At 58.7% G+C, this 19,658-nt stretch overlaps 8 protein-coding genes across 8 annotated transcripts; 4 read left to right on the forward strand and 4 right to left on the reverse strand.

Annotated features, from left to right (window-relative positions):
• Positions 1–92: 92 nt before the first annotated feature.
• Positions 93–1,539, forward strand: SCHCODRAFT_02618223 (t-SNARE). Its single transcript, XM_003032572.2, has 6 exons — positions 93–358; positions 414–498; positions 553–695; positions 760–968; positions 1,020–1,174; positions 1,226–1,539. Exons 1-6 carry the CDS (start codon positions 150–152, stop codon positions 1,235–1,237), a joined length of 813 nt encoding a protein of 270 aa, XP_003032618.1. The 5' UTR covers positions 93–149; the 3' UTR covers positions 1,238–1,539.
• A 331-nt stretch (positions 1,540–1,870) lies between these two features.
• Positions 1,871–5,311, reverse strand: SCHCODRAFT_02495664 (uncharacterized protein; the record flags this gene model as incomplete). The annotated part of the gene is made up of 15 exons (XM_003033194.2): positions 1,871–2,006; positions 2,124–2,671; positions 2,725–2,875; positions 2,928–3,111; positions 3,208–3,450; positions 3,510–3,695; positions 3,809–3,911; positions 3,965–4,226; positions 4,276–4,505; positions 4,556–4,567; positions 4,630–4,936; positions 4,995–5,023; positions 5,082–5,157; positions 5,208–5,231; positions 5,280–5,311. The coding sequence occupies 15 exons, from the start codon at positions 5,309–5,311 to the stop codon at positions 1,871–1,873; spliced, it is 2,523 nt and encodes an 840-aa protein (XP_003033240.1).
• Positions 5,312–6,474: 1,163 nt separating this feature from the next.
• Positions 6,475–8,022, reverse strand: SCHCODRAFT_02618228 (GroES-like protein; the record flags this gene model as incomplete). The annotated part of the gene is made up of 4 exons (XM_003033195.2): positions 7,711–8,022; positions 7,461–7,564; positions 6,952–7,347; positions 6,475–6,904 (listed from the first exon to the last, which is right to left on the reverse strand). Coding segments are annotated over exons 1-4 (1,042 nt in total), but the record flags the coding sequence as incomplete, so codon positions are not given.
• A 115-nt stretch (positions 8,023–8,137) lies between these two features.
• Positions 8,138–11,236, reverse strand: SCHCODRAFT_02618230 (L-serine ammonia-lyase). The gene is made up of 10 exons (XM_003033196.2): positions 10,623–11,236; positions 10,526–10,555; positions 10,125–10,423; positions 9,789–10,033; positions 9,663–9,734; positions 9,000–9,596; positions 8,827–8,944; positions 8,666–8,766; positions 8,410–8,609; positions 8,138–8,359 (listed from the first exon to the last, which is right to left on the reverse strand). The coding sequence occupies exons 1-10, from the start codon at positions 10,913–10,915 to the stop codon at positions 8,356–8,358; spliced, it is 1,959 nt and encodes a 652-aa protein (XP_003033242.2). The 5' UTR covers positions 10,916–11,236; the 3' UTR covers positions 8,138–8,355.
• Positions 11,237–11,346: 110 nt separating this feature from the next.
• On the forward strand, positions 11,347–12,893 carry SCHCODRAFT_02618235 (uncharacterized protein). The gene is made up of 10 exons (XM_003032573.2): positions 11,347–11,436; positions 11,491–11,528; positions 11,587–11,625; positions 11,682–11,720; positions 11,770–11,824; positions 11,921–12,054; positions 12,152–12,265; positions 12,342–12,416; positions 12,491–12,567; positions 12,649–12,893. Exons 1-10 carry the CDS (start codon positions 11,377–11,379, stop codon positions 12,747–12,749), a joined length of 732 nt encoding a protein of 243 aa, XP_003032619.2. The 5' UTR covers positions 11,347–11,376; the 3' UTR covers positions 12,750–12,893.
• A 396-nt stretch (positions 12,894–13,289) lies between these two features.
• SCHCODRAFT_02618237 (uncharacterized protein) lies at positions 13,290–15,843 on the forward strand. Its single transcript, XM_050344860.1, has 7 exons — positions 13,290–13,474; positions 13,528–13,555; positions 13,605–13,788; positions 13,844–13,887; positions 13,943–15,310; positions 15,363–15,530; positions 15,581–15,843. Exons 1-7 carry the CDS (start codon positions 13,398–13,400, stop codon positions 15,620–15,622), a joined length of 1,911 nt encoding a protein of 636 aa, XP_050201036.1. The 5' UTR covers positions 13,290–13,397; the 3' UTR covers positions 15,623–15,843.
• On the reverse strand, positions 15,825–16,420 carry SCHCODRAFT_02618241 (uncharacterized protein). Its single transcript, XM_050344861.1, has one exon. The coding sequence runs from the start codon at positions 16,235–16,237 to the stop codon at positions 15,830–15,832; it is 408 nt and encodes a 135-aa protein (XP_050201037.1). The 5' UTR covers positions 16,238–16,420; the 3' UTR covers positions 15,825–15,829.
• Positions 16,421–17,081: 661 nt separating this feature from the next.
• SCHCODRAFT_02495286 (uncharacterized protein) lies at positions 17,082–19,359 on the forward strand (the record flags this gene model as incomplete). Its single annotated transcript, XM_003032575.2, has 4 exons — positions 17,082–17,597; positions 17,645–18,094; positions 18,150–18,749; positions 18,802–19,359. The coding sequence occupies 4 exons, from the start codon at positions 17,082–17,084 to the stop codon at positions 19,357–19,359; spliced, it is 2,124 nt and encodes a 707-aa protein (XP_003032621.1).
• Positions 19,360–19,658: the final 299 nt, after the last annotated feature.

Below are 19,658 nucleotides of genomic sequence, written 5' to 3' on the forward strand. Positions count from 1 at the left end.
ACGCGCAAGCCAGCGGTTCGATTGATGAGTGCTTGTGACGTCAGCATGAAGCCGCCGGCCCGCGCGCCCCGCTTAGGCAAATTCCACCTTGTTCCTTCCCCTCATCATCCTCCTGCGCGCCTCGGCTGCGCCCTCCTCTCTCAATCACCATGAGCTTTGCCGACATAGAAACGGGGGACTCCCCACAACGGCTCACGAATGCCAGCGCGCCGCAGTCCAGCGAGGACTCCGCGTTCCTCGACCTTCAATCGTCCCTGTCCCTTCAGGTGTTCAAGATGAACGCAAACGTGCAGGGGATCTACAAGCTTGTTGACTGCTTGGGGACGCCGAAGGACTCTGCGACGCTGCGGAAGAGATTGTCAGTGAACCCGGACGTATGGCCTCCCAACCCACGAAGCTCACGCGCACGCCAGACACGACCTGACCGAATCGACGCGCGCGATGGTGAAGCGCGCATCGGAGGATCTCAAGAAGCTCACGGCCTTGCAAACGAATCTGGTGCGCGGCTACCCGTACGACTATGTTTCCCCTACCGATCACCCCCTCCCTCAGCCACACCGCAAGACGCCACTGCAGAAGACCACGCACGATATGCAGCAGGCTATGCTCGGCTTCCAGCGCGCGCAGCAAGTCAGCGCCGAGCGCCAGCGCAACGTCGTGGAAGGCGTCAAGCATGCACTAGACGAGGACGAGTCGTGCGTCGCCACACCTCTATCGCGTTGCTACGCCATTGCTTACCGACATTCACACGCCCTGCAGGCCAGACGCCGACCATACTCAGACGCCTCAACAGCAACAGCAGACCCAGTTATTGCAGCAACAATTGTCACCACATGAGCTTGCGTACCAGGAATCATTGATCCAGGAGCGGGAGGCGGAGATTCGCGAGATTGAGAGCGGCATTCACGAGCTTGCGGAGATCTTCAATGACCTCGGACACCTCGTACAGGACCAAGGGCAGATGCTACGTGAGGTCCAGCTGGATGATCAGCTTACACGCTACTGACCTGATTTTCCAGACAACATCGAGTCAAACATCTCTTCCGTGGCCGTTGACACCGGCGGAGCTGCAGAAGAGCTCACTACCGCGGCAGAGTACCAGAGGAAGGCAGGACGACGGGCGGCGTGTCTGCTGCTCATCCTTGCTTTCGTCGTCGCCATCGTGCTCCTCGCTGTAAGTCTTGCAACCCTCCCGGTGTACGCATGCTAAACGACCAAACATTAGGTGTTGTCTTGACGTGTTTGCTCGTCTTGTTTTGGTCTATTTGTCCGATTTTCTCCTGCCATTACGCCCTTCCTCTATTGTCTGAACACGTCCCCTTTTCTTTCACTACATCATCCTGCTTCTGTTTCTGGTTTGTCATCGGGCGCCTGCTCTAATGTCTTCGCCAGGACCTTCACTTGACTTTTGTTACCGGGAACAATTGATGTCTACGCTTAATCTTCATTCATTTGGAAGCTGGAGGGTACTTATGTGTATGTATGCACGCGTAATGACTATGTTGACGTTTTGGGAGACCTTAGAGTCTTCCCCTTGTATTTGTGATGGGGATAGGGAGAAGAGATGACAAGGTGAAGTTCTCCCTCGCACTTGTCCATAGGCCGAGAATGCTCCACTAGATATGCGAGTCTGAAGTCGTATCATTAGTGGATAACAAGCGTAAGGTACAAGACACGGAAGGCTACAACATACGACCAGCAGGCTACAGATATACATACATTGAGGATATACATAGGAATTTCAGGTTTTCGTATAAGGTGGCGCGCGCAACTGTGTCGCAGCGAACGACATCAAGTCGACCACGCCCAAGTCTATCCTCCCACACACCTCGCCATCACCACCCCGACTCTCACTTCACCGCCCCGACCCTCAGTTCATCGCCACCACATTCACGAAGTCGTTCCACGTCATCGCCTCGGGCGAGCCCGTCGAGCCCCGCCTGCCGTCCACGCCCATCCCCTCATCCATCCCCAGGCCCCCATCCACCCCCGCCATCCCATGCGCCCTCCCATTCGGCATCGGATGCGGGTCCATCATGGGCACGCCGTTGCCGAACGGGCCCTCGCCGTACGCCTTGCCATAGCCATCGCCCATCTTCCCGTACCCATCGCTCGCGCCGTACCCGCCCGCCTCGCCCGACCCGTAGTCGAACACTGGGAAGTACTGCGGGAACCCGGGCCCGAATGTGCCGTTCTGCTGCTGGTGCTGCATCCCGTGCCCGTTGCCCATCATGCCGTTCGAGTCCTGCATCGAGCCGTACGCGCCCTCGCCGCCTCCGTAGGCAGAGGGCGGCATCAAGCTTGGGTATCCAGGCGCGGACAACGGTGACATGTCCACCGCCTCGCTGAATGACTGATGGTGATGCTGCCCGTGTGGATGGCCTCCGCCATTCTGATGCCCGAAGCTGGTCAGGTAGTCGAGGACGCCAGGGCCCAACCGTGCCTCGGCGGCTGGCGAGAGCGGGAGCGGAACGACAGGGTTGTGCGAGTGCGGTGAGCGGTCAATGATGGTCGGCGAGATGGGTTCCTTCTTGACCAGGCGGGTTTGACCGCCGAGGACGGTGAGCTCGTCTTCCTCTCCTGCAGCGCCAGGTTCGCGCTGCAAGGCAAGACCGCGGCGCCATTGCTCGAGGCTGGTGTGTGCTTTCTGCTGGAGGCGGAGCATGATGTCCTACGCGCAATGAGTTCCGACGCAGAAGATATATCTTCTTCAGATTGGCTTACCAGGACCTTAGCCGCACGGAATCCATGGGCGGCCTTCGCAAACAATTCGCAAGCTGAGTCCAGCTGAACGAGTGCAGACGGCGCTAAGCTTAACGACGGGCACCTCGTCACAATCGAGCCAAGGACAATCGAGCACGAAAACATATGCGTCCTGTGTAACTAATTCAGCCTCCTTCCAAGGCCTCTAGACGAAACCAACATACCACAAGAACCAGATCCTCTCACTCGGGTCCTTCAGCTGCGTATGCAGATTGCGCATCAACGCCACAAGCGACCCAGCACTCCTATACGCAGCAATAACCGACGTCCCATACGGGCTGCCAAGCGGGTCCTTCGGATGGTCGTTTATAGCCCTCGCGAAGAACGAGCGATGCAAGTACAGTAGGTCTAAAACGTGTATCAGCATCAAGGGCATCCTTCGTGCGGCCTAGCACTCCCGCGCAGGGACCACGCCAACCGAGTACGATGAAAAGGAATACGCACTAGCTTCCCTAATCGCCAGCACGACGTGCCTTTGCAGCATGAGCATGACGGTCTCCGGGTAGGAATTTGCGCGCGGGTCCGAGCTCCCGAAGCCGGCGACCTGGAGAACGGGTGGAACGGGGAAGGCGCGCATCTTGCGGTCGAGCTGCAGGACGGTGGCGTAGCTGGGCGTCTTCGCGCTGAAGGCCTGGTCGTGCAGGAGGTTCATGCACTCGGAGGTGAAAGCATGCTTCCAGGCATGATCTGAAGGACGATACCTCGTCAGTGAGAAGGATAGGGTTGCTCACAGAAAAGGCACGTACAGCTATTCTCATCGTCAGTGCTACCCGGGAAGGGCATCTTGCAGTCCACATGCGCTAGCGAGAATGATGGTGGCCGCCCGAAAGTTAGGCACTGCCACGAATCATACGTGTAGAGCTCCCAGAAGAGCTCCCGGCGCCTCTGCACCTCCGCCGTATCTATCAATTTCAACCGCGCGCTATCCCGGTCTAAAGAAAATAAAGGTCAACCAGGCGAGTACCCTACGGGCCGATGACCAGCTTACGTAGACCGATCTATGGTCTCGTGTCAGAGTGGGCATTCAACAAGATGAGGATGGGACGCACGCTCTGCGCCACCTTCGTCGCTATCCCCATGATGGCCCATCGCGCTCCGGCGTCTGTGCCATGGCGGTCAGATAGGAAGAGGTAGAAGGTCATCAGGAACTGCGGAGTGTGAGTATCCCGCGGTAGAGGGCGCGAGCGGGCACAGGACTGACCAAGGCCTGCACGGCGTTAACCGTCGGTTCCCGGATGAATGCATGCTGGAAGAGCGCAGCACGGGCTAGCTGATGGTACTTCTCCGCCTCTAGATTGTATGGCGAGTGAGAGGTATCCATCAGCGACCCGATGGCCAGGATCATGAAGAGGATAGAGAGGCCATGGGAGACTACGGGATCATGCGTCGTCAGATGGGCGACACTTGGGTCGTATAGCGTGCGGAAGATTTCGTCGATGGCGTCTGAGGACACTGGGTTGTACCTAGTGCATAGATGAGTGAACGCACACGTCGATAATGGAAGACACTCACATCCAAGCAGCATGTCGGTAGTAGATAGCGCGCAGCTGTGACGCTTGCTCTACAGCTGGCAAGTACCATAGCAGATCACGTAGCTGTATCGGCTGGAGCTCGATCGAAGGAGGTATCTCGGCGATGGGGAACGATGCAGCCCGATTCAATATCTGCGCCGGCAAGATCTCTTGGAGCAAGGTCAACGGGTCATCGTTCTCTGAGTCGGCGCAATCGCCGGAGGTCTCGTTCTACGATGCGATAGGTAAGCACGATAACTCCGAGGAAGTAAAGGGCATACCTGGAGGAAGTACTGCGCCGATACGTCAGTTCAGACTAGCTCTGTGATGGGAAGGGGAAGAGAAGCACGCTCACCCAGGAGTTTGCCGAGTGACCGAAATATTTTGTGCGCCCGGACAAGCTTATGGATAGCGAGCCAAAAGCGTCCACGACTTCGGGGCCGCCCTCTTCGTCCTTGGTCTGATTTGAGGGTGGACTTCGAAAGGTTGGCACTTCGCGCTGTAAGGGCGCCTTGATCTTCAGCAAGTCGTCGTTCAGCAACGGGTGCGGCTCCGAAGTGAGTTGTGCATGGTCCGCCCGCAAGGCATCTTCCAAAGACCGGACGCGGTTTGCCAGCTCGGAGATCTTTTCATGCAATTCTTGCGTCGATGCGAGGACGAACCTGAACGAGACAGATCGTCGAATCAGCGAGGGTATTGCTGCACTGTGAAACAACACACCGATTCCCTTGGCCAGTTGTAAGAGAACCCTATATAACACACCCTCAGTCAGCTATCAACACAAGGGGGGAACGATGAATGTCATACGTCTGGGCAAATAGCACTGCACCCTCGCTTGACGCATGAACTACAGGGGACAGCTCGGTCACATCTCAGCTTCAACCTGGAGACATGGTCAGCCACTGCGTTTATTCGCTACCAGCCGCAACGCACCTCCTGCACTCTGCGCAGCTCAGACTTCGCGTGAATCAGCATACGCCGATGTCAAGGAGCTCGATGACATACCGTGCCGCGCCCTTCCTCCGTCGCTTGGGCATGGCATCGCTGTGCGTGTCGGCGCGCGTGTTCGTAGGGGATGCGGAAGAGGACATGGTGGGGGGAGCCAAGAAGCGGTCTCATCTTGTACGGGCTGCCGAGTAGCGACACCTAGTCGGCGATGCGAAACGTCCGAAACTGAAAGCATAGGCGCCTAACGCGCGCTCCGCATCCGACTCACGTGCAGTGGCAGTGCCCCGAGGTTCAACTTTTGAGTGTAGCGCCCACGCACCTCGCTCGCTGCTCGCTTGTCCCTGGGGGCGAGCACAGCATCCAGGGTGACCTTCCTTGATTTCCGTGATGTCGTTCTGCCTGGAGCAACCTTTGTTAGCGCGGAAATGGGACAAAAGAAAATACGAAGGCGAGTACGAGGTCTTCGGCCATTGCGTAAGTGCGCACCTTCCTTTCCCAAAGGTACGATCGACTGATGGGTAGCATGCCTACCTGGAACAGCAGCCCACATCGCGCTCTGTACCCCGCGCTCACACCATCAGCCCCGCCAACAGCCCATCGCACCCCTCCCCTGTGGCTATCGATGCCTGTCGCATGCCCAGACGACCGTTGACTCGACCTTAGCTGAAGCACATACCCGGTATCCAGTCACCGTGGTACCACTCCCGGCTGTTCCGCCTATCGAGATACAGCGAGCATCGGGATCAGGTGCCTTCCCCGTCCCGATCCTTGTACGCGGCACGCCCTCCCGAGAGGACGATTCGCAGGCGCCGGCGACTTCGCAGGCCCTAGCCCAGGGCGCACCCTGGCGCACAGGCGGCGTGCCCGATCCTGATGACCCCGATAATCAAGAACACCTGCCCACCTTCATTCAACGCGGCGCCTGGCGCATCAGGCAGCGGACATGGGCGGCAGTGCAGCCCTTCTTCTGTCCAGAGAAGGCTACCCATACCCACGAAGTCTTCGGACTTGTCTTGAGCTGACATAGTACGCCGTGTTGCTTCATATCTCGGACGATAGCTGGGGTGACGTCCCAGGCGTCGGTCATAAATACACGTCGGCACACTGTCAATGCGGCGCACTTAGTGGTGAGCCTCGGACAGGTGAAATGAGTCTTACTAGATTAGCAGAGTAATCTCCATCCCGCGAAGCGCAGTCTGACTCTGCCTGTCCCCTCATCCCTCATGCTCAGGTATCAGCACCATCCGACTCTTGATCTTCCCGGCCATAAAATCCTCAAAGGTTTCAACCAAGCTCCCCAACGGCCGCGTTTCCACTTTCGGCGTGATCTTCCCCTCCCTCACGTACTCTAGTACTTCCCTCAGCTCGCTCAACTTACCCCACATGCTGAATCGGATCGTCAGGTCCTTGTCCGCCGCGGGGATGAGGGGCAAGTCGACTGTAGGCGCAGTGAGGCCGATGACTTGTAAAATTCCCTTCGGCCGGACAGCTTTGAGGGCAGCGTTGAATGTATCGTTAAGACCCACGAAATCGCAGGCCACGTCAACGGTGAGGTGGTTGTCAGTGAGGAGGGCGGGGAGCGCATCGGGTAGGGCGGTGTAGTCGGCGCCGAGGGCTTTGGCATCTTCCAAGCTGGATTCTCGCACGTCGCATGCTATCACGCATTTCGCGCCCAGGACATTCTGAGATCCTTTGAGCACATAATGAATTCATAAACGTCTTGCCCAACCTTCGCAATCTGCACTCCATTGAGGCCCAGCCCGCCCGCGCCAATGATAAGCACCGTCTGCCCAGGCTGGATATTCGCATTCGCCTTCAGCGCGTGCCACGACGTCAGCACTGCATCCGTCGAGACGGCCACGATCTCAGGAGGCAGCTCGTCCCGACTAGCCGGAACTGGGACAACCGTCTTCGCCCTCACCACGCAGTACGGCGCGTAGAAGCCGTCCGTGCCGAATCCAATCGGGAAGTTCGCGACACAGAGGTTGTCCGCGCCGACGCCGCAGTGGGGGCAGGTGGCCTCGAAGCAGGCGTTTCGCGCGAGGGCGGCGACGTAGCGGCCAGGTGTAAGGTCGGGGAAGTACGTCGAGACATCGGGGCCGAGGGAGGCGACGAGGCCCGCGCCCTGGATGGATCTGGTGAGTGAGGTGGAATTTGGGTTGAGGGTAGAGGAAAGGATGAATGTGGATCAAGGTCAAGAATGCGAGGAGGGGGCTGGATTGACAATAGAAGACTGACCTCATGCCCCATGGTAAAGGATTTGTGCGAGGCCATCAGGTTATCATACTTGAAGTATAGCAGGTCGGAGTGGCACATTCCCGCAGCGAGAATCTTGATGAGTACTGAGGATGAGGTGATGATGCATATATGCGTGCATTTTGGTGGATGGAAGCGTGGAGGTCAAGAGAGGAAGGGTTCAGAGTATTGGCCAGGGAAAAGAATCGATTATTAGCCACTGTGGCGCGCATTGTACATCCGTCAAACGCACCTTCACCAGGTCCCGGTTTTGGCACCGGCACCGTCTCCTTCACGAGATTCTTGCTCCCCGGATAGTACTTGAACACATTCATCGTCTCTGGAATGGTGAAAGTCGCCGCCATGGTCAGTCAGGTTTCGTTCGAGATGGGCTCTGGTCGACTAAAGCAGCACTGGCAGCAGCGAAGATGGCAGTCAAAAGAGCAGCGGAGATCGGCAGCCATCTCAAATCCAGCCATCGTATCTGCACCTGGCCAGCTGATTGCGGCTCGCGCTTTCGTGATTGCGGCCAGGGACCGTCGGGTGGGCTGCGGGTCAATTGACGATGAGCGTAAGAGGCATTGGAAATGACGCTGATTAGCGCCGAGCTAGGGGGACAAATATTTGTTCGATGATCGGCAAAGGCCGGCGCGACCTCGCGGCGACGCGGCCTACTCTTCGTCGAATCGGCAAAGCAGTGTGCGTGTGCCAAGCAGAAGCATTACAGCAGCGTTCTATGCTAGAGGGGCGGATTACCAGCAAGTCCATCTCATCTATCGTGTACTATCCCTGTCTCTATGTCTACAACCCATACATTCTTTCAAGATCCATTTCACGGAAGACATGGTGTAGGCAGTCACCAAAGCAATGTGTGTGGCTTCTCCTGCATCATTCCAGCTCAGCTGTAACACCGTTAGCGATACCATCCACTCAAGGATAACACGGAACGCACCAAGCGGGCACCGTCAGAGGAATCTTCACCGTCCGCGCGAGCCCACTGAGCGAGGTCTCCTTGTACTTCACCGACATGTCCGCTGCCGTCAGGCGCATTGCCTCGATCGCTTCGTCGAGGGTGACACTATATACGCCGTCGCTGGCCATCGAGAGTTGCGCGGCGGTGACGGCTTTCACGGCACCAAGGCTGTTGCGCTCCTGAGAGCCGTCAGGACCATGTACCGTACTTTGTTGAGTAGACATCAGTCACTCACAATACAGGGCACCTGCACCAATCCGTCGATGGGGTCGCAGGTCAGACCGAGGTTATGCTCAATCCCGATTTCCGCAGCCTGCATTACGGTTTCTGGAGATGCTGAAAAACATGTTCGTCAGCCTGAGGCGAGCGCGTAGCATTCGAACAAAGGTGACATACCTCCCATGCAAGCCGCGAATCCAGCACTAGCCATCGAGCAGGCCACTCCCACCTCCGCCTGGCACCCACCCTCCGCGGCCGAGATTGTACTTCCGCGCTTGAAGAGCATCCCAATCGCCTGCAAAGCTCTCTCATCAGCAGCGATCTGACGAGCATAACCGTGTCTCACTCACCGCCGCCGTCAACAAAAACGTCCCCACACTCCTCTCCTTATCATCCGCCACAAACTCCAATATATACTTCAGCACCGCCGGAATCACCCCCGCCGCCCCATTCGTCGGGCTCGTCACGATCCTCCGGCCCGCCGCGTTCTCCTCGTTCACCGCGATGGCGTAGCACGAGAGGAAGTCGACCGCAGGGATGTCCGTCTTGCGGGGCGGCATGGGGAGGAGGGGGTGCGTGGGGGAGCCGGTGAGGTGCGGGGCGGAGGTGCGGCGGCGGAGGAGAGGGAAAGGGGTTTGGGAGGTGTGGGAGGAGGAGGCAGAGAAGGCAGAGGAGGAGGGCGCAGGGTCGCTGGGGTCGGCGAAGGGGTCGTCGGGCCCGGAAGACGTAGGAGCGGCGGGCCCATCGATGGCGTCGAGGGTTTGGCCGGGACCGATCGCGGCGAAGTCATGGTGGGGGCCGACGATGCCAGGGTAGAGACCCCGCATCAGTCGACGGTATAACAAGGGTGCTCGCCGTCGCAAGCCCAATCTCCCAGGCAGCGTACGCTCCGACGAGGACACGCCTGCGCGGATGCAGTTGTCCATGACATTCCAGATGTTGAGGATCTGTAAACGACGCAAGGGAAAAGGTCAGCACCGGCAAGGTGGCACGAGGCCACGCAAGCAGCCCACCTTCTCATGGATCTCATCATCCGTATAGCCAAACGACTTCTCATTGTCGTACACAATCTGGGCAATGGTCATCTGGTAAAAGTGATCAGAATGCAAAGATAAAAAAGCGACGGGCCGACGACCTACGTTATGCTTCCTTGTCAACGCCAGTAGCGATGCGCCCGAGTCGAAAGGGTAGGGTATCGTCTGTTCCTCCTCTTTGGTATCAGTCCCCTCCACAGTGACAGGAGGCGGCGGCGGTGGCGACCCCGTGGCGGATGGTGGTGGTACAGCGTCGGTGACGGGATCGGAGACGGAGTGGTGTTGTTGGTGTATCCGCGCGCCCGCGGCGTCCTTCTTGTTAATTGCCTTGTAGAACAAGTTCTCGTCGACTATCAAGACAATCATCAGTTTTCTCTTTACGTCTTGCCCAGGAGACGTGCTGCTGGATTGCCGTGAAACGCCATTACCAATCCCACTCACCCTTCGTCTTGTCATTCACCACGAACCCGCCGCCAACGCTGAAGTACTCGTTCACAGCCAGAAGGTCGCCTCCCTCGTCGAACACGGTGAAGCGCATGCCGTTTGGGTGCGTAGGAAGGACCTGGTCGAAACGCCACAGCATGTCCCGGTCCGTGTCGAAGGTGATGCGATTCGAACCACCGAGGAGCAACTGCTTCGTCTCCAGAATCGTCGCGTAACGCGAGGGTATCGTCATGGGGGCAATGGTTTCTGGGTCCGAGCCCTCGAGGCCCATAAGAATGGCCTGAGGTGTGTGATGGCTGAAGGTGGAGTCAGATTCGTGGCACAGATGGACTGGGGAATTTGGTGTCGGATGGATGATACAGGATGTCAGTGAGTGATGAAGAGATGAATGTGCCTACCCTTTTCCTGTGGCGGCCAGCGAGCCATATCTGTCGAATCATACGTGAGCTCAGCGCAGCCCGGAAGGACTGCCACTACAAGAGCCCGATCACTCACAGTACAACCTTCACCGTCTTCACCCTGTCCAGAACGCCCATCTCCCTCAAGTCCGTCACAAAGATTTTCCCCGCACGCATAGGACCGACAGTGTGCGAGCTGGACGGCCCGACGCCAATGCTGAAGAGGTCGAACGTGGAGATGACGGCATGCTCGGGGAGCTGACGCTCGCTGCCATCGCTGGGCTTGTTCTTTAGCGAGACCAAGCTAGAGTACGCGCGGGGTAAAGGTCTCGCTGTTGGGGCCAGTCGCATACGCGCCGAGCGCGGCAAACGTCGGGCGAGGGCGAGCATGGCGACGAATCAGATCGTCCGAATTACGACGTTGAGGGGAAGAAATGCGTCGGATCCAAGACGCTCTTGAAGACTTCTGCTGCCGTTATTTGCCCACGCAACGATCTGCAGAAGAGAAGGAAGGGGTCGAAGAGCGAGATAAGGAATGGCCTTCGAGCTCCGCCCTCGCGCACCGCGGAGTCGCCGCCTCTTATGGTAGGGCATTGCCACATGAATTGATCCAGCACCTTCCGTTGCTTCCAGGGCCTTGATGAGGGCAGCCGAGGACGTTTACGATACGAGGATAGGTATTTGCAGTCCACGTCCACCATGGGCGCTTGCGACGAAAGCGCGTCCAGGCTGCGGGCGGCGAGCGCGTGCGCCGTACGCGTCCCCGGTACATCGGACCGGAGCCATGGCGCTGCCCCGCGTCGTCCGGAGACAGCGCGCCTCACCTCTTCCCCTCACTCACGACAACGACAATGGTAGCCGCGTGGCTATCGACCGCTGCGGCGATAGGTATGGCCGTCGGGCCGCCTTTGGTGGGTACAAGTCTGCATAATCATGCCGGGCCACAGTCGCTAACGACACGCCAGGTCTACGCAGACCAAGCAGTGTACATCGTCCGCAAGAAGTCAGCAGCGACGATGCGTGTGCAAGATCGTATGCGCAGACGCTGACTGACCGTGCAGGGACTCTACTGGCTTCTCGCGGGATGTGTGTGCGATATTGTGAGCAGCGGATGAGCTGCTAGCATTTAGGATGCACCGCTCATGAAGGTGCACAGGCTACTTGCGAACATAACACGTTGTTTCTTCTGGCTGGGGTGCGTACCATATCTGGTGCACTTTGCTACCTCTGAACCATGTCTACAGCGCGCCTTTCGAACTTGCGCTCCTGCTGCAGTCCGTCTTCATGATCCTGGCGCAGGTGCGTTCTCGCTTCCCCTTCCCTGATCCACGGTTCCCTGCCCCTCTACTCCTCAGTAGGATTCCTCCGGCCAATATGACTGAAATCCCCCTTTAGCTTGCCCTGCTCTACATCTGCATTTTGTACCGCCCGGCGCTCAGTCCCGAGACCCTACACGCCTCCAAGCGCCCCATCGACTTCTGGCAATGGCCTACATACACGCAATACGTTGAGTTCTTGGCAGGCTTCATGTGCGTATCGTATACTGGACTGACACTACTGTCCCCTTGCCTTCGCCTTACCCTTCCTATGCACGCTTGTCAACTGTCAACTGACTCTCCCCCGTAGCCTCGTCCAGACCATCCTCTTCCTCATCTTCTCTGGGTTTGAAACCTACGTGTCCGTGCTCGGCTTTGTTGCCCTCGGCCTCGAGAGCACGCTGCCAATACCGCAGCTCATCACGTCAGTACACGCTCATTCGCCGCTTTCAATGAGTTTCTCGCCTTCCTTTCGCGATGTCGTTGACAATTGTATGCAGCAACTACAAGCAACGCTCGTTGTATGGTTTCCGCATGTCGACGCTGTTGGGCTGGTTTGGTGGAGATACGTTCAAGTGAGCCTTCCTGAAAAAATAATTGCAGTCCCACGCTTGTGTCAGCCGCACTTGCTGATCTCACCTTCCACCAGGGCCGTATACTTCTTTGTTCAGGGATCTCCTCTGCAGTTTAAGGTCTGCGCCATCTTCCAACTGTCGATCGATTGTGGTGAGTGACGAAGCCTCCATCCATCATCCCTCCCTCGTCGCTCTTTGCGGTCTTCTGAATGCCATGCTCAACATTCCTCAGTCATCGTCGTCCAGCGCATCATATATGGCGCTGCGAAGCCCGTCTCGCTCGCCGCACCCGACGACGACCTGGAGCAGGCGCTCGTGCTAGGGGAAGAATGAGGTGGTGAGCGTAAGGATGGTATGTATACGACTGCTCTCGTGTAGAATGATAATACCCTGGACTATATGACGCTTGAGGATGTTTGTACCGCAAGATTTTGTATAGTGCATAATTTGTGGCATGGAAAGCGAGATGTGGCATCGAGCATAGAGAATTTTCAACGAGAGTACCAAGGACTATAAGGAAGGTCTGGCTGTGGCAGTAACTCATACACTGCCTGTCGGGGCTCGTGTACGATACTCGCCAACTAGGGCTTTCACACCGTCGTCCATTGTTCGCGCACACATGTGCAAACAATGTCTATATTCATGGTCGCCTCGATATGGCATCTGTTCCTCACCTTCATCTATATCCCTACCAGCCTTACTCGTCGAATACTCTCGCATAATTTGGTAGTCTTTTGCGAACGCAGTGGGCCTTGCACTCGTAGTGCATACCGCCACGTGGAAATGTGATTAGGCAGTTGCTATTGTTCTCATCGCGGTTGCCAGGTCACCATTGTTCCTAGTATCCCCGCAGTTTCTTCCCTTTGTTTATACCCTCATCAGCCCCCTTCCTGTATATCTGTCCCTGGTCTCATTCCTTGCATATACCCAGCCCAAGCATCTGCTATTGAGCGCTGCACAATCTGGGACTGAACTGTAAATATGGCGACCGTAAAGTTGGCCGACCCTGGTGCCGTCATGGCAGCGTACGACGCGGTCATGCGAGAAGACGCGAATTGGTATGTATCTCAACAGACGAACATGCTTCCCCTGCTAACTAGGGGATCTTCAGGATGCTCCTTGGTCACACGGAGCCCTCTGTACGCGCCTTTCAATGCCAGCGTCACATTCCCAGGCTAACGCCAGCAGGACCCTCGCGATGTTCTCGCGCTGCTCGCATACGGCCCAGGTGGTCTCCCTGAGCTCAAGCGGCGCATGCTGCAGGACCCTGATCAAGCCCTCGTTGCCTTCTACCGCGAAGACAACTCACGATACCCAGCAAGCTGCCTCCTCATCGACTACATACCCCCACATACGTCTGCTGGCCTGCGAGGTGCGTCGCCATCATCACCCCCATATATCCCTCCCACTGACCATCCCCCTTCCAGCACGCACACACGTCCACTCGCGCCGCCTCGGCGCGCTGCTCAAGGTACGCACGAGGCCTTCCTCATGTCCCACTTTTCGTCATTGTTTCCCTGCACCAGGCCCACCAAACAACGCTCACCGTGGACAGCCTCGCCGTCCTCACCGCCACCGCTATCGCCCAAGCCCTCTCCGACACCCGCAACCCGCTCGTCATCGAGGTCGGGCAGACCGAGCCATTCCCCGCCGACAGCGGCTTCAGCGCGGACGTCGATCAGAGCACCATCAAGGACTACCGCCCCCCGCCGCATCACGAAGCAGACCAGATGGAGCCCCCGCGCCGATCCTTCTCCACGCAGTACTCCTCGCCGCGGTCGCGATCGCCGTCGCCGCCGTATGGTCGGTCGCCGTCGCCGCCCTCACGCTCGCGCGCGGGGAGCATGTTCTCCTCCCTCCTCGGGAAACGACGCTCCAAACGACGCGCGCGCGGCCGCTCGGAGGACCTCCCCCCGCCGACGCCGCCCAAGGACAAAGGCGCGTCCCCCCGTCGCCCCCGCACCGCGGAAGTGCTCGACCACTACCCCGTGCACGCGAGTAACTACTACAGCCCGCCCGTCGCGGAGCAGTACTACGCGCACATGACGAGCCCCTCGCCAACGCCGTCCCTGCCGCCGAAGCCCGAGGACAGGGATGGAGACGCGAACAGCCTGTCCTTCACGACGGACGACGAGCTGTTCGCGGACGCTGGGCACAGTGGCGACGTGCGCACGCCGACCATGATTGAGCTGCCGCGCGAGTCCACGGCTATACCCAGCGCCTTCGTGCCCCCGCCGCGCAAGTCCTCGCTGACGCACCGCGCACCCTCGCCGCCGCCTGTGCAGCATCACGTCGTCCCCTTGCCTGACAAATGGGCTTCCGTCGTTGTCATCCCCGACCCCGCCGAGCGCGCGCGCCGGCGCATCGAGCTGCAGCGCCAGCGCGACCGCGAGGAAGAGGAAGCTATGCGGCAAGAAGAGGAGCGCCAGCGGCGCCTCAAAGCAGAACGCGAAGCCGAGCGCCGGCGCGAGGAAGAGGAGGAGGCAGCCCGGAAGGCCTCGCTCGAGCTCGAGATCAAGCGCGCGACGTCCGAGCGCCGGCGGCGCGAGCAGCAGGCGCGGGAGGAGGAGGAACGGAAGGCGCGCGAGATCGCAGAGCGCAAGCGACTCGACCGCCTACGGCGGCAGGAGGAGCACCGGCGCCTCGAGCAGTGGCGCGCGGACCAGGCGCGGGCGGCGGAGGAGGCGAAGAAGCGGGAGGAGCAGACGCGGAAGAGTCTCGAGGTCGAGAGGAAGCGCAAGATCGAACAGGCGGAGGCGAAGGTGAAGGCGGCGGCGTCGGACGCCCTGATTACGGGCTGGGTGACGGTGCAGACGCCGGAGTGGCCGCTTGAGTGGCGGCGGCGGTTCTACAAGGTTATGGGTGATACGCTGTTCTTGTATCGCAGTCAGAAGGTGCGTGAGGACCAAGGTGGGACTGGCTAAGCGGTTGACGAGGTGCTTGCAGGATCGCGCACAGTACCTCGATCAGGTCTACCTCCGTGGAAAGCTGCGCGGCTTGAAGGAATGGAACGAGGGGTACGAGGAGCTGGAATCCATTCCGTATTCATTCGCGATCGAGTTCAAGGACGAGCGTGGGTCGTGGTCTGCCTTTGCAGACAACGAGGAAGAGAAGGTGCGTGGCCCCTCGCTTTCACCCTATCCTCCTGCTGACCTTGCTCGCAGTTCAAGTTATTGGCACTTCTCAAACAAGCAGCTGGACTGTGATTTGGTGTTGTGGTTATCAACCGATTTAGTGATGGAAGATAGTGGAAGAGGACCTTGGATTTATGGAGGACCCTCACTGTTGTACTTGTATCACGACCTCATGCCGTAGACTATAGCGCTACAACCCATATACCCCCGTAACACTTTCGTTGCTATGCCATACGTGCTAGCTGTCGACCTTGAGCCTCCTGTGGCGGAAAGGTGCCGCTAACCACTTCCATTGACGCCGATGGATATATTGAGCGCACATAAGGCCTTCCTAAAGGGGATAACTATATCGTGAAACTCCACATTCCGCTTGCTTGGTTCAGTCAACAAGCAAGCACCCACGTCCGCCAAGTGAGACGCCTGTCGTTGGTAGCGATGTGGTTTGGAGAGATAGGACGCTTGCTGCGGGCATGAGGGGTGGGAGAGAGGCGTGAGCAAGATGCACATGTTAGTGGGAGAGCGCAGTACCCCGGTTTCCGGGAGACGGAGATTAGTATCTTGAGGGTGAGTGAGCGAAAGACTCTGGAGGCGCCTGAAGGTGCGCATTGACGACGATGGGAAGATTGGAAACCTTGGAAGTATGATTCCAAGCAGTACGAGCAGCTCAAGCTTAGGAAAAGTCAGCATAAAGAACGATCGCGCCGAGATACCGAACAAAGCTGGCGGAAGCAGATGAAGGGGTGCTTGTCAGCGATTTCAACGATGTGAGGGGGACACCAAAAAAGGCGCCACCGCGCGTCAGCCCACCCACCCGAAAGGAGCCCGCTGCGCAGCGCGTTGTCCATTGACAGCCAGCTCCATCCCACGCCTTCTAGTACGCAACGCGCACCGTCCACGTCGCCTTCTTGGGGGTGCATCGAGGGCGAATTTGCTGCCCATGCAAGGCGCGCGAGCCTGTGATCGTCCTCGGGGCCGCCAGCGTGGAGCGCTTGACAAGCGGAAGGTGGGACCGGATGCGGATGCGGGCGAGCTTCGGTGTATGGCCCAGCGTCGAGTGAGCGAGATGAGAGGGGGATGAAGGAACGCGGTGCGAGCTGGGTTGCTGAACTCTGTCTTTATGAACACGGTCAATAGCAGGCCGGGGTCACAGCCATAGATTGAGTTCCCGGAAGTGCATTCAATAGCCGTCGGGCGTCGCCAGGCACGCGTGATGACCTCCGCACGCCGCCAAGAGAAAGGTCCGAGCGGGCTGGGAAGGCCATGGAAAATGCGCGAAAGGTCGCCGTCGCCGTCGCTAGCGTTGTGGAAGACGATGGAGAGAGTTGGTCGGGGGGGGGGGGCGGCGGCGGCAATGGGAAGGCCATGTTGGGATAGTGATCACTGGGGCTCCACTGATGTCAGGGAAAATAAAACGGGAAGAATGATCAGCTACTATTTCATTACATAACCGCGCTTGGAAACTGGCCTGCTCGAGATCGGGTGCGGCCATTCGCCCAGCTGCGCTCCCGCTCTCTCCTCTCCTCCGCCCATCATGGCGTACTCCGTCAAGGAGCGCGACTTCGCCCCAGACACCCCCTCCGGCGCCCGCGCCGTCGACAACCACTACGAGGAGCGCTCGCCCGCTCCCCTCTCCGACACGGACAGCGACGACACCGCGACCAACTCGTCCGACGAGTTCGACTGGTCAGAGGAGGACGAGGAGAAGGAGACCGTTGTCACCACCGGCAACGATGGCCAGGTGCGGCGCATACGTGCGCGACGTGGTCGCGCGATCTACCTCGCCTACATGCGCCTTTCCCGTCCCTTCCGCGTATTCATCGTCGCCCTGCTCGGTGCCGGCATCCTCATCACGCCCCTCCTCGTCTTCCAACTGCGCTTCAAGAACAGCCCTGCAACGAACCAGGTGCATGCGTGGAGTCTGTGGTTCGCGATTACTTGGGCAGCCGGCTGCGCCACCTACATTGTTGTCGACGCCGCCCCCCACGTCGTCGTCGCGGTCACGAACATGCTAGGCGGCAAGGTCGAGCGGTTGAAGATGAAGCTCGAGGTACGTGCACTCTTGACACCCGTGTTTGTCATCTAACCTCTTTATAGCTCACACTCGCTATTTCCCCCTGGCTTAAGCTCCTGCTCGACGTCTCCTGGATGTGGATCGCGCTCTCGGTAATCCGCGCCGTACACCACCCGCAGGGCAACTACTGGTACATCGTCAATCGTGTCATGCAGGCCCTCTTCTCGGCGGCAATAATTATGCTGGCCGAGAAGACGTTCCTCAACTTCGTAGCCATCAACTTCCACGAGAAGGCCTTGGCTGATCGCCTGGCGGAGAACCGGCTCGGCCTCAAGGCGCTCGACCGCCTCTCGAATGCGACCCCGCTCCGGACAAAGAGCCCGCAGGGCAAGCAGAACGGTCACAAGCCGCAGCGCAGCAGCGTCGATGGCATGCCCTCGAATGTCGGTCATGGCGAGAAGCCGCCGAAGAAGCAGAGCAAGCGCCAGGCGAGGAAGAACCGCAAGGCCATGACGAGTGTCATCGTTGATCAAGTACGTCCTCATTCCCCATAATATATTTTCCGGCGAGACTAATGATCATTTCCAGGTCGGCTCTGCCATCGGTCAGGTTGCGCTGAAGAACAGCAAGCTGCATCGCGAGGCCGGCATGAACAACCTGCACTCCGCGCGCAAGCTTGCCAAGAAGCTCTTCCGGGCACTCGCCGCCGACGGCTACGCGGACGACATCGGTGCCAACGGGCAGCGCGTTGAGGGCGGCGAGGTCGCGCAACTCCTCACTGTCGAGGACTTCTACCCGTATTTCCGCACCACCGCGGACGCGCACGCGGCGTTCGCCCTCTTCGACCGCGACGGGAATGGCGATATCAGCAAAAAGGAGATGCGCGAGGCCGTGCAGCGCATCTACAAGGAGCGCAAGGCGCTGAATGCGAGCTTGAAGGATGTGGGCTCGGCGGTGGCGAAGTTGGACGCAGTGTGCATTTGTGTGGCACTGGTGTTCATCATCTTCATCTGCCTGCTCATCTTCAACCGGAGCAACACTGTCGCGTCCCTCGTGCCACTCGCCACCATCATCCTCGGTTTCTCCTTCGTGTTCGGTAACTCGGCGCAGACGCTGTTCGAGTCGCTCATCTTCATCTTCGCCACTCACGTCTTCGACGTCGGTGACCTTGTGATGATTGACGATCAGGTATGTTATCTTCATTTGCGATGTTGTGGCACCTGTCTTATTTTTTTTGTAGCCCCTCGTCGTCCGCGAATTCGGCCTCTTCTCAACAGTCTTCCGCCGAGTCGATGGCCAAGAAATCATCGCGCCCAATAAACTCCTCGCCACCGCCAAAACCATCCACAACATCCGCCGCTCCAACTCCCTCTGGGAAACGACCACGCTCATGGTCGCCTACACCACGCCCATGGAGTCCGTCGAGATCCTCAAGCAGCGCATCCGCGCCTACATGGCCGCGAACTCGCGCGAGTGGAACGGCTCGGACGTCTACATCGACAAGATGGAGTACCAGAACGCGATCCACCTCACCATCGCCGTCGAGCACCGCGCGAACTGGCAGGACTGGGGCGGGCGCTGGACGCGGCGCACGGCGTTCATGCGGCACCTCAAGGGCATACTCGAGGAGCTCGATATCCGGTACACGATGCCGGTGCAGCCGGTGTCGCTGCCAAGGACGCCGTATGGGTCGGGCCCGGTGCAGGGGCAGTGGAGCCCGAGCCGGGAGGACCTGGGGAATGCGGGGAGCTTTAGGGCGGGGTTGTCGGGGATGACGGCGCCGGGAAGGTCGTTGTAAGACCATCAAGGCGCTAGGACAACCCTCCAGCTTCCCGTGCGACGAGCCACCTCGCTCGACGCGCATACCCCCCACAAACCAACTTGGGAGCGTGGCAGACGCTCTGCAAAATGACAGCAAAGACGACGTAACGATTCAAGATGTACATGGCTAGGACCCTGGGGTCTGCGTTGGGATGTCGATATCGGTCTGGTGTACTGCCTAGGGTCGGACCTGCACTTCAGGTCCGTGGTGGTGGTGTACGGGTCGGGTCGATGGCTTTCGATGTACGGTCCCCTGGGTGTCGGGTTGGATGTTGT

This window comes from Schizophyllum commune (assembly GCF_000143185.2).
Source record: "Schizophyllum commune H4-8 unplaced genomic scaffold SCHCOscaffold_4, whole genome shotgun sequence".
In the NCBI taxonomy this organism is placed as follows: Eukaryota; Fungi; Basidiomycota; class Agaricomycetes; order Agaricales; family Schizophyllaceae; genus Schizophyllum; species Schizophyllum commune.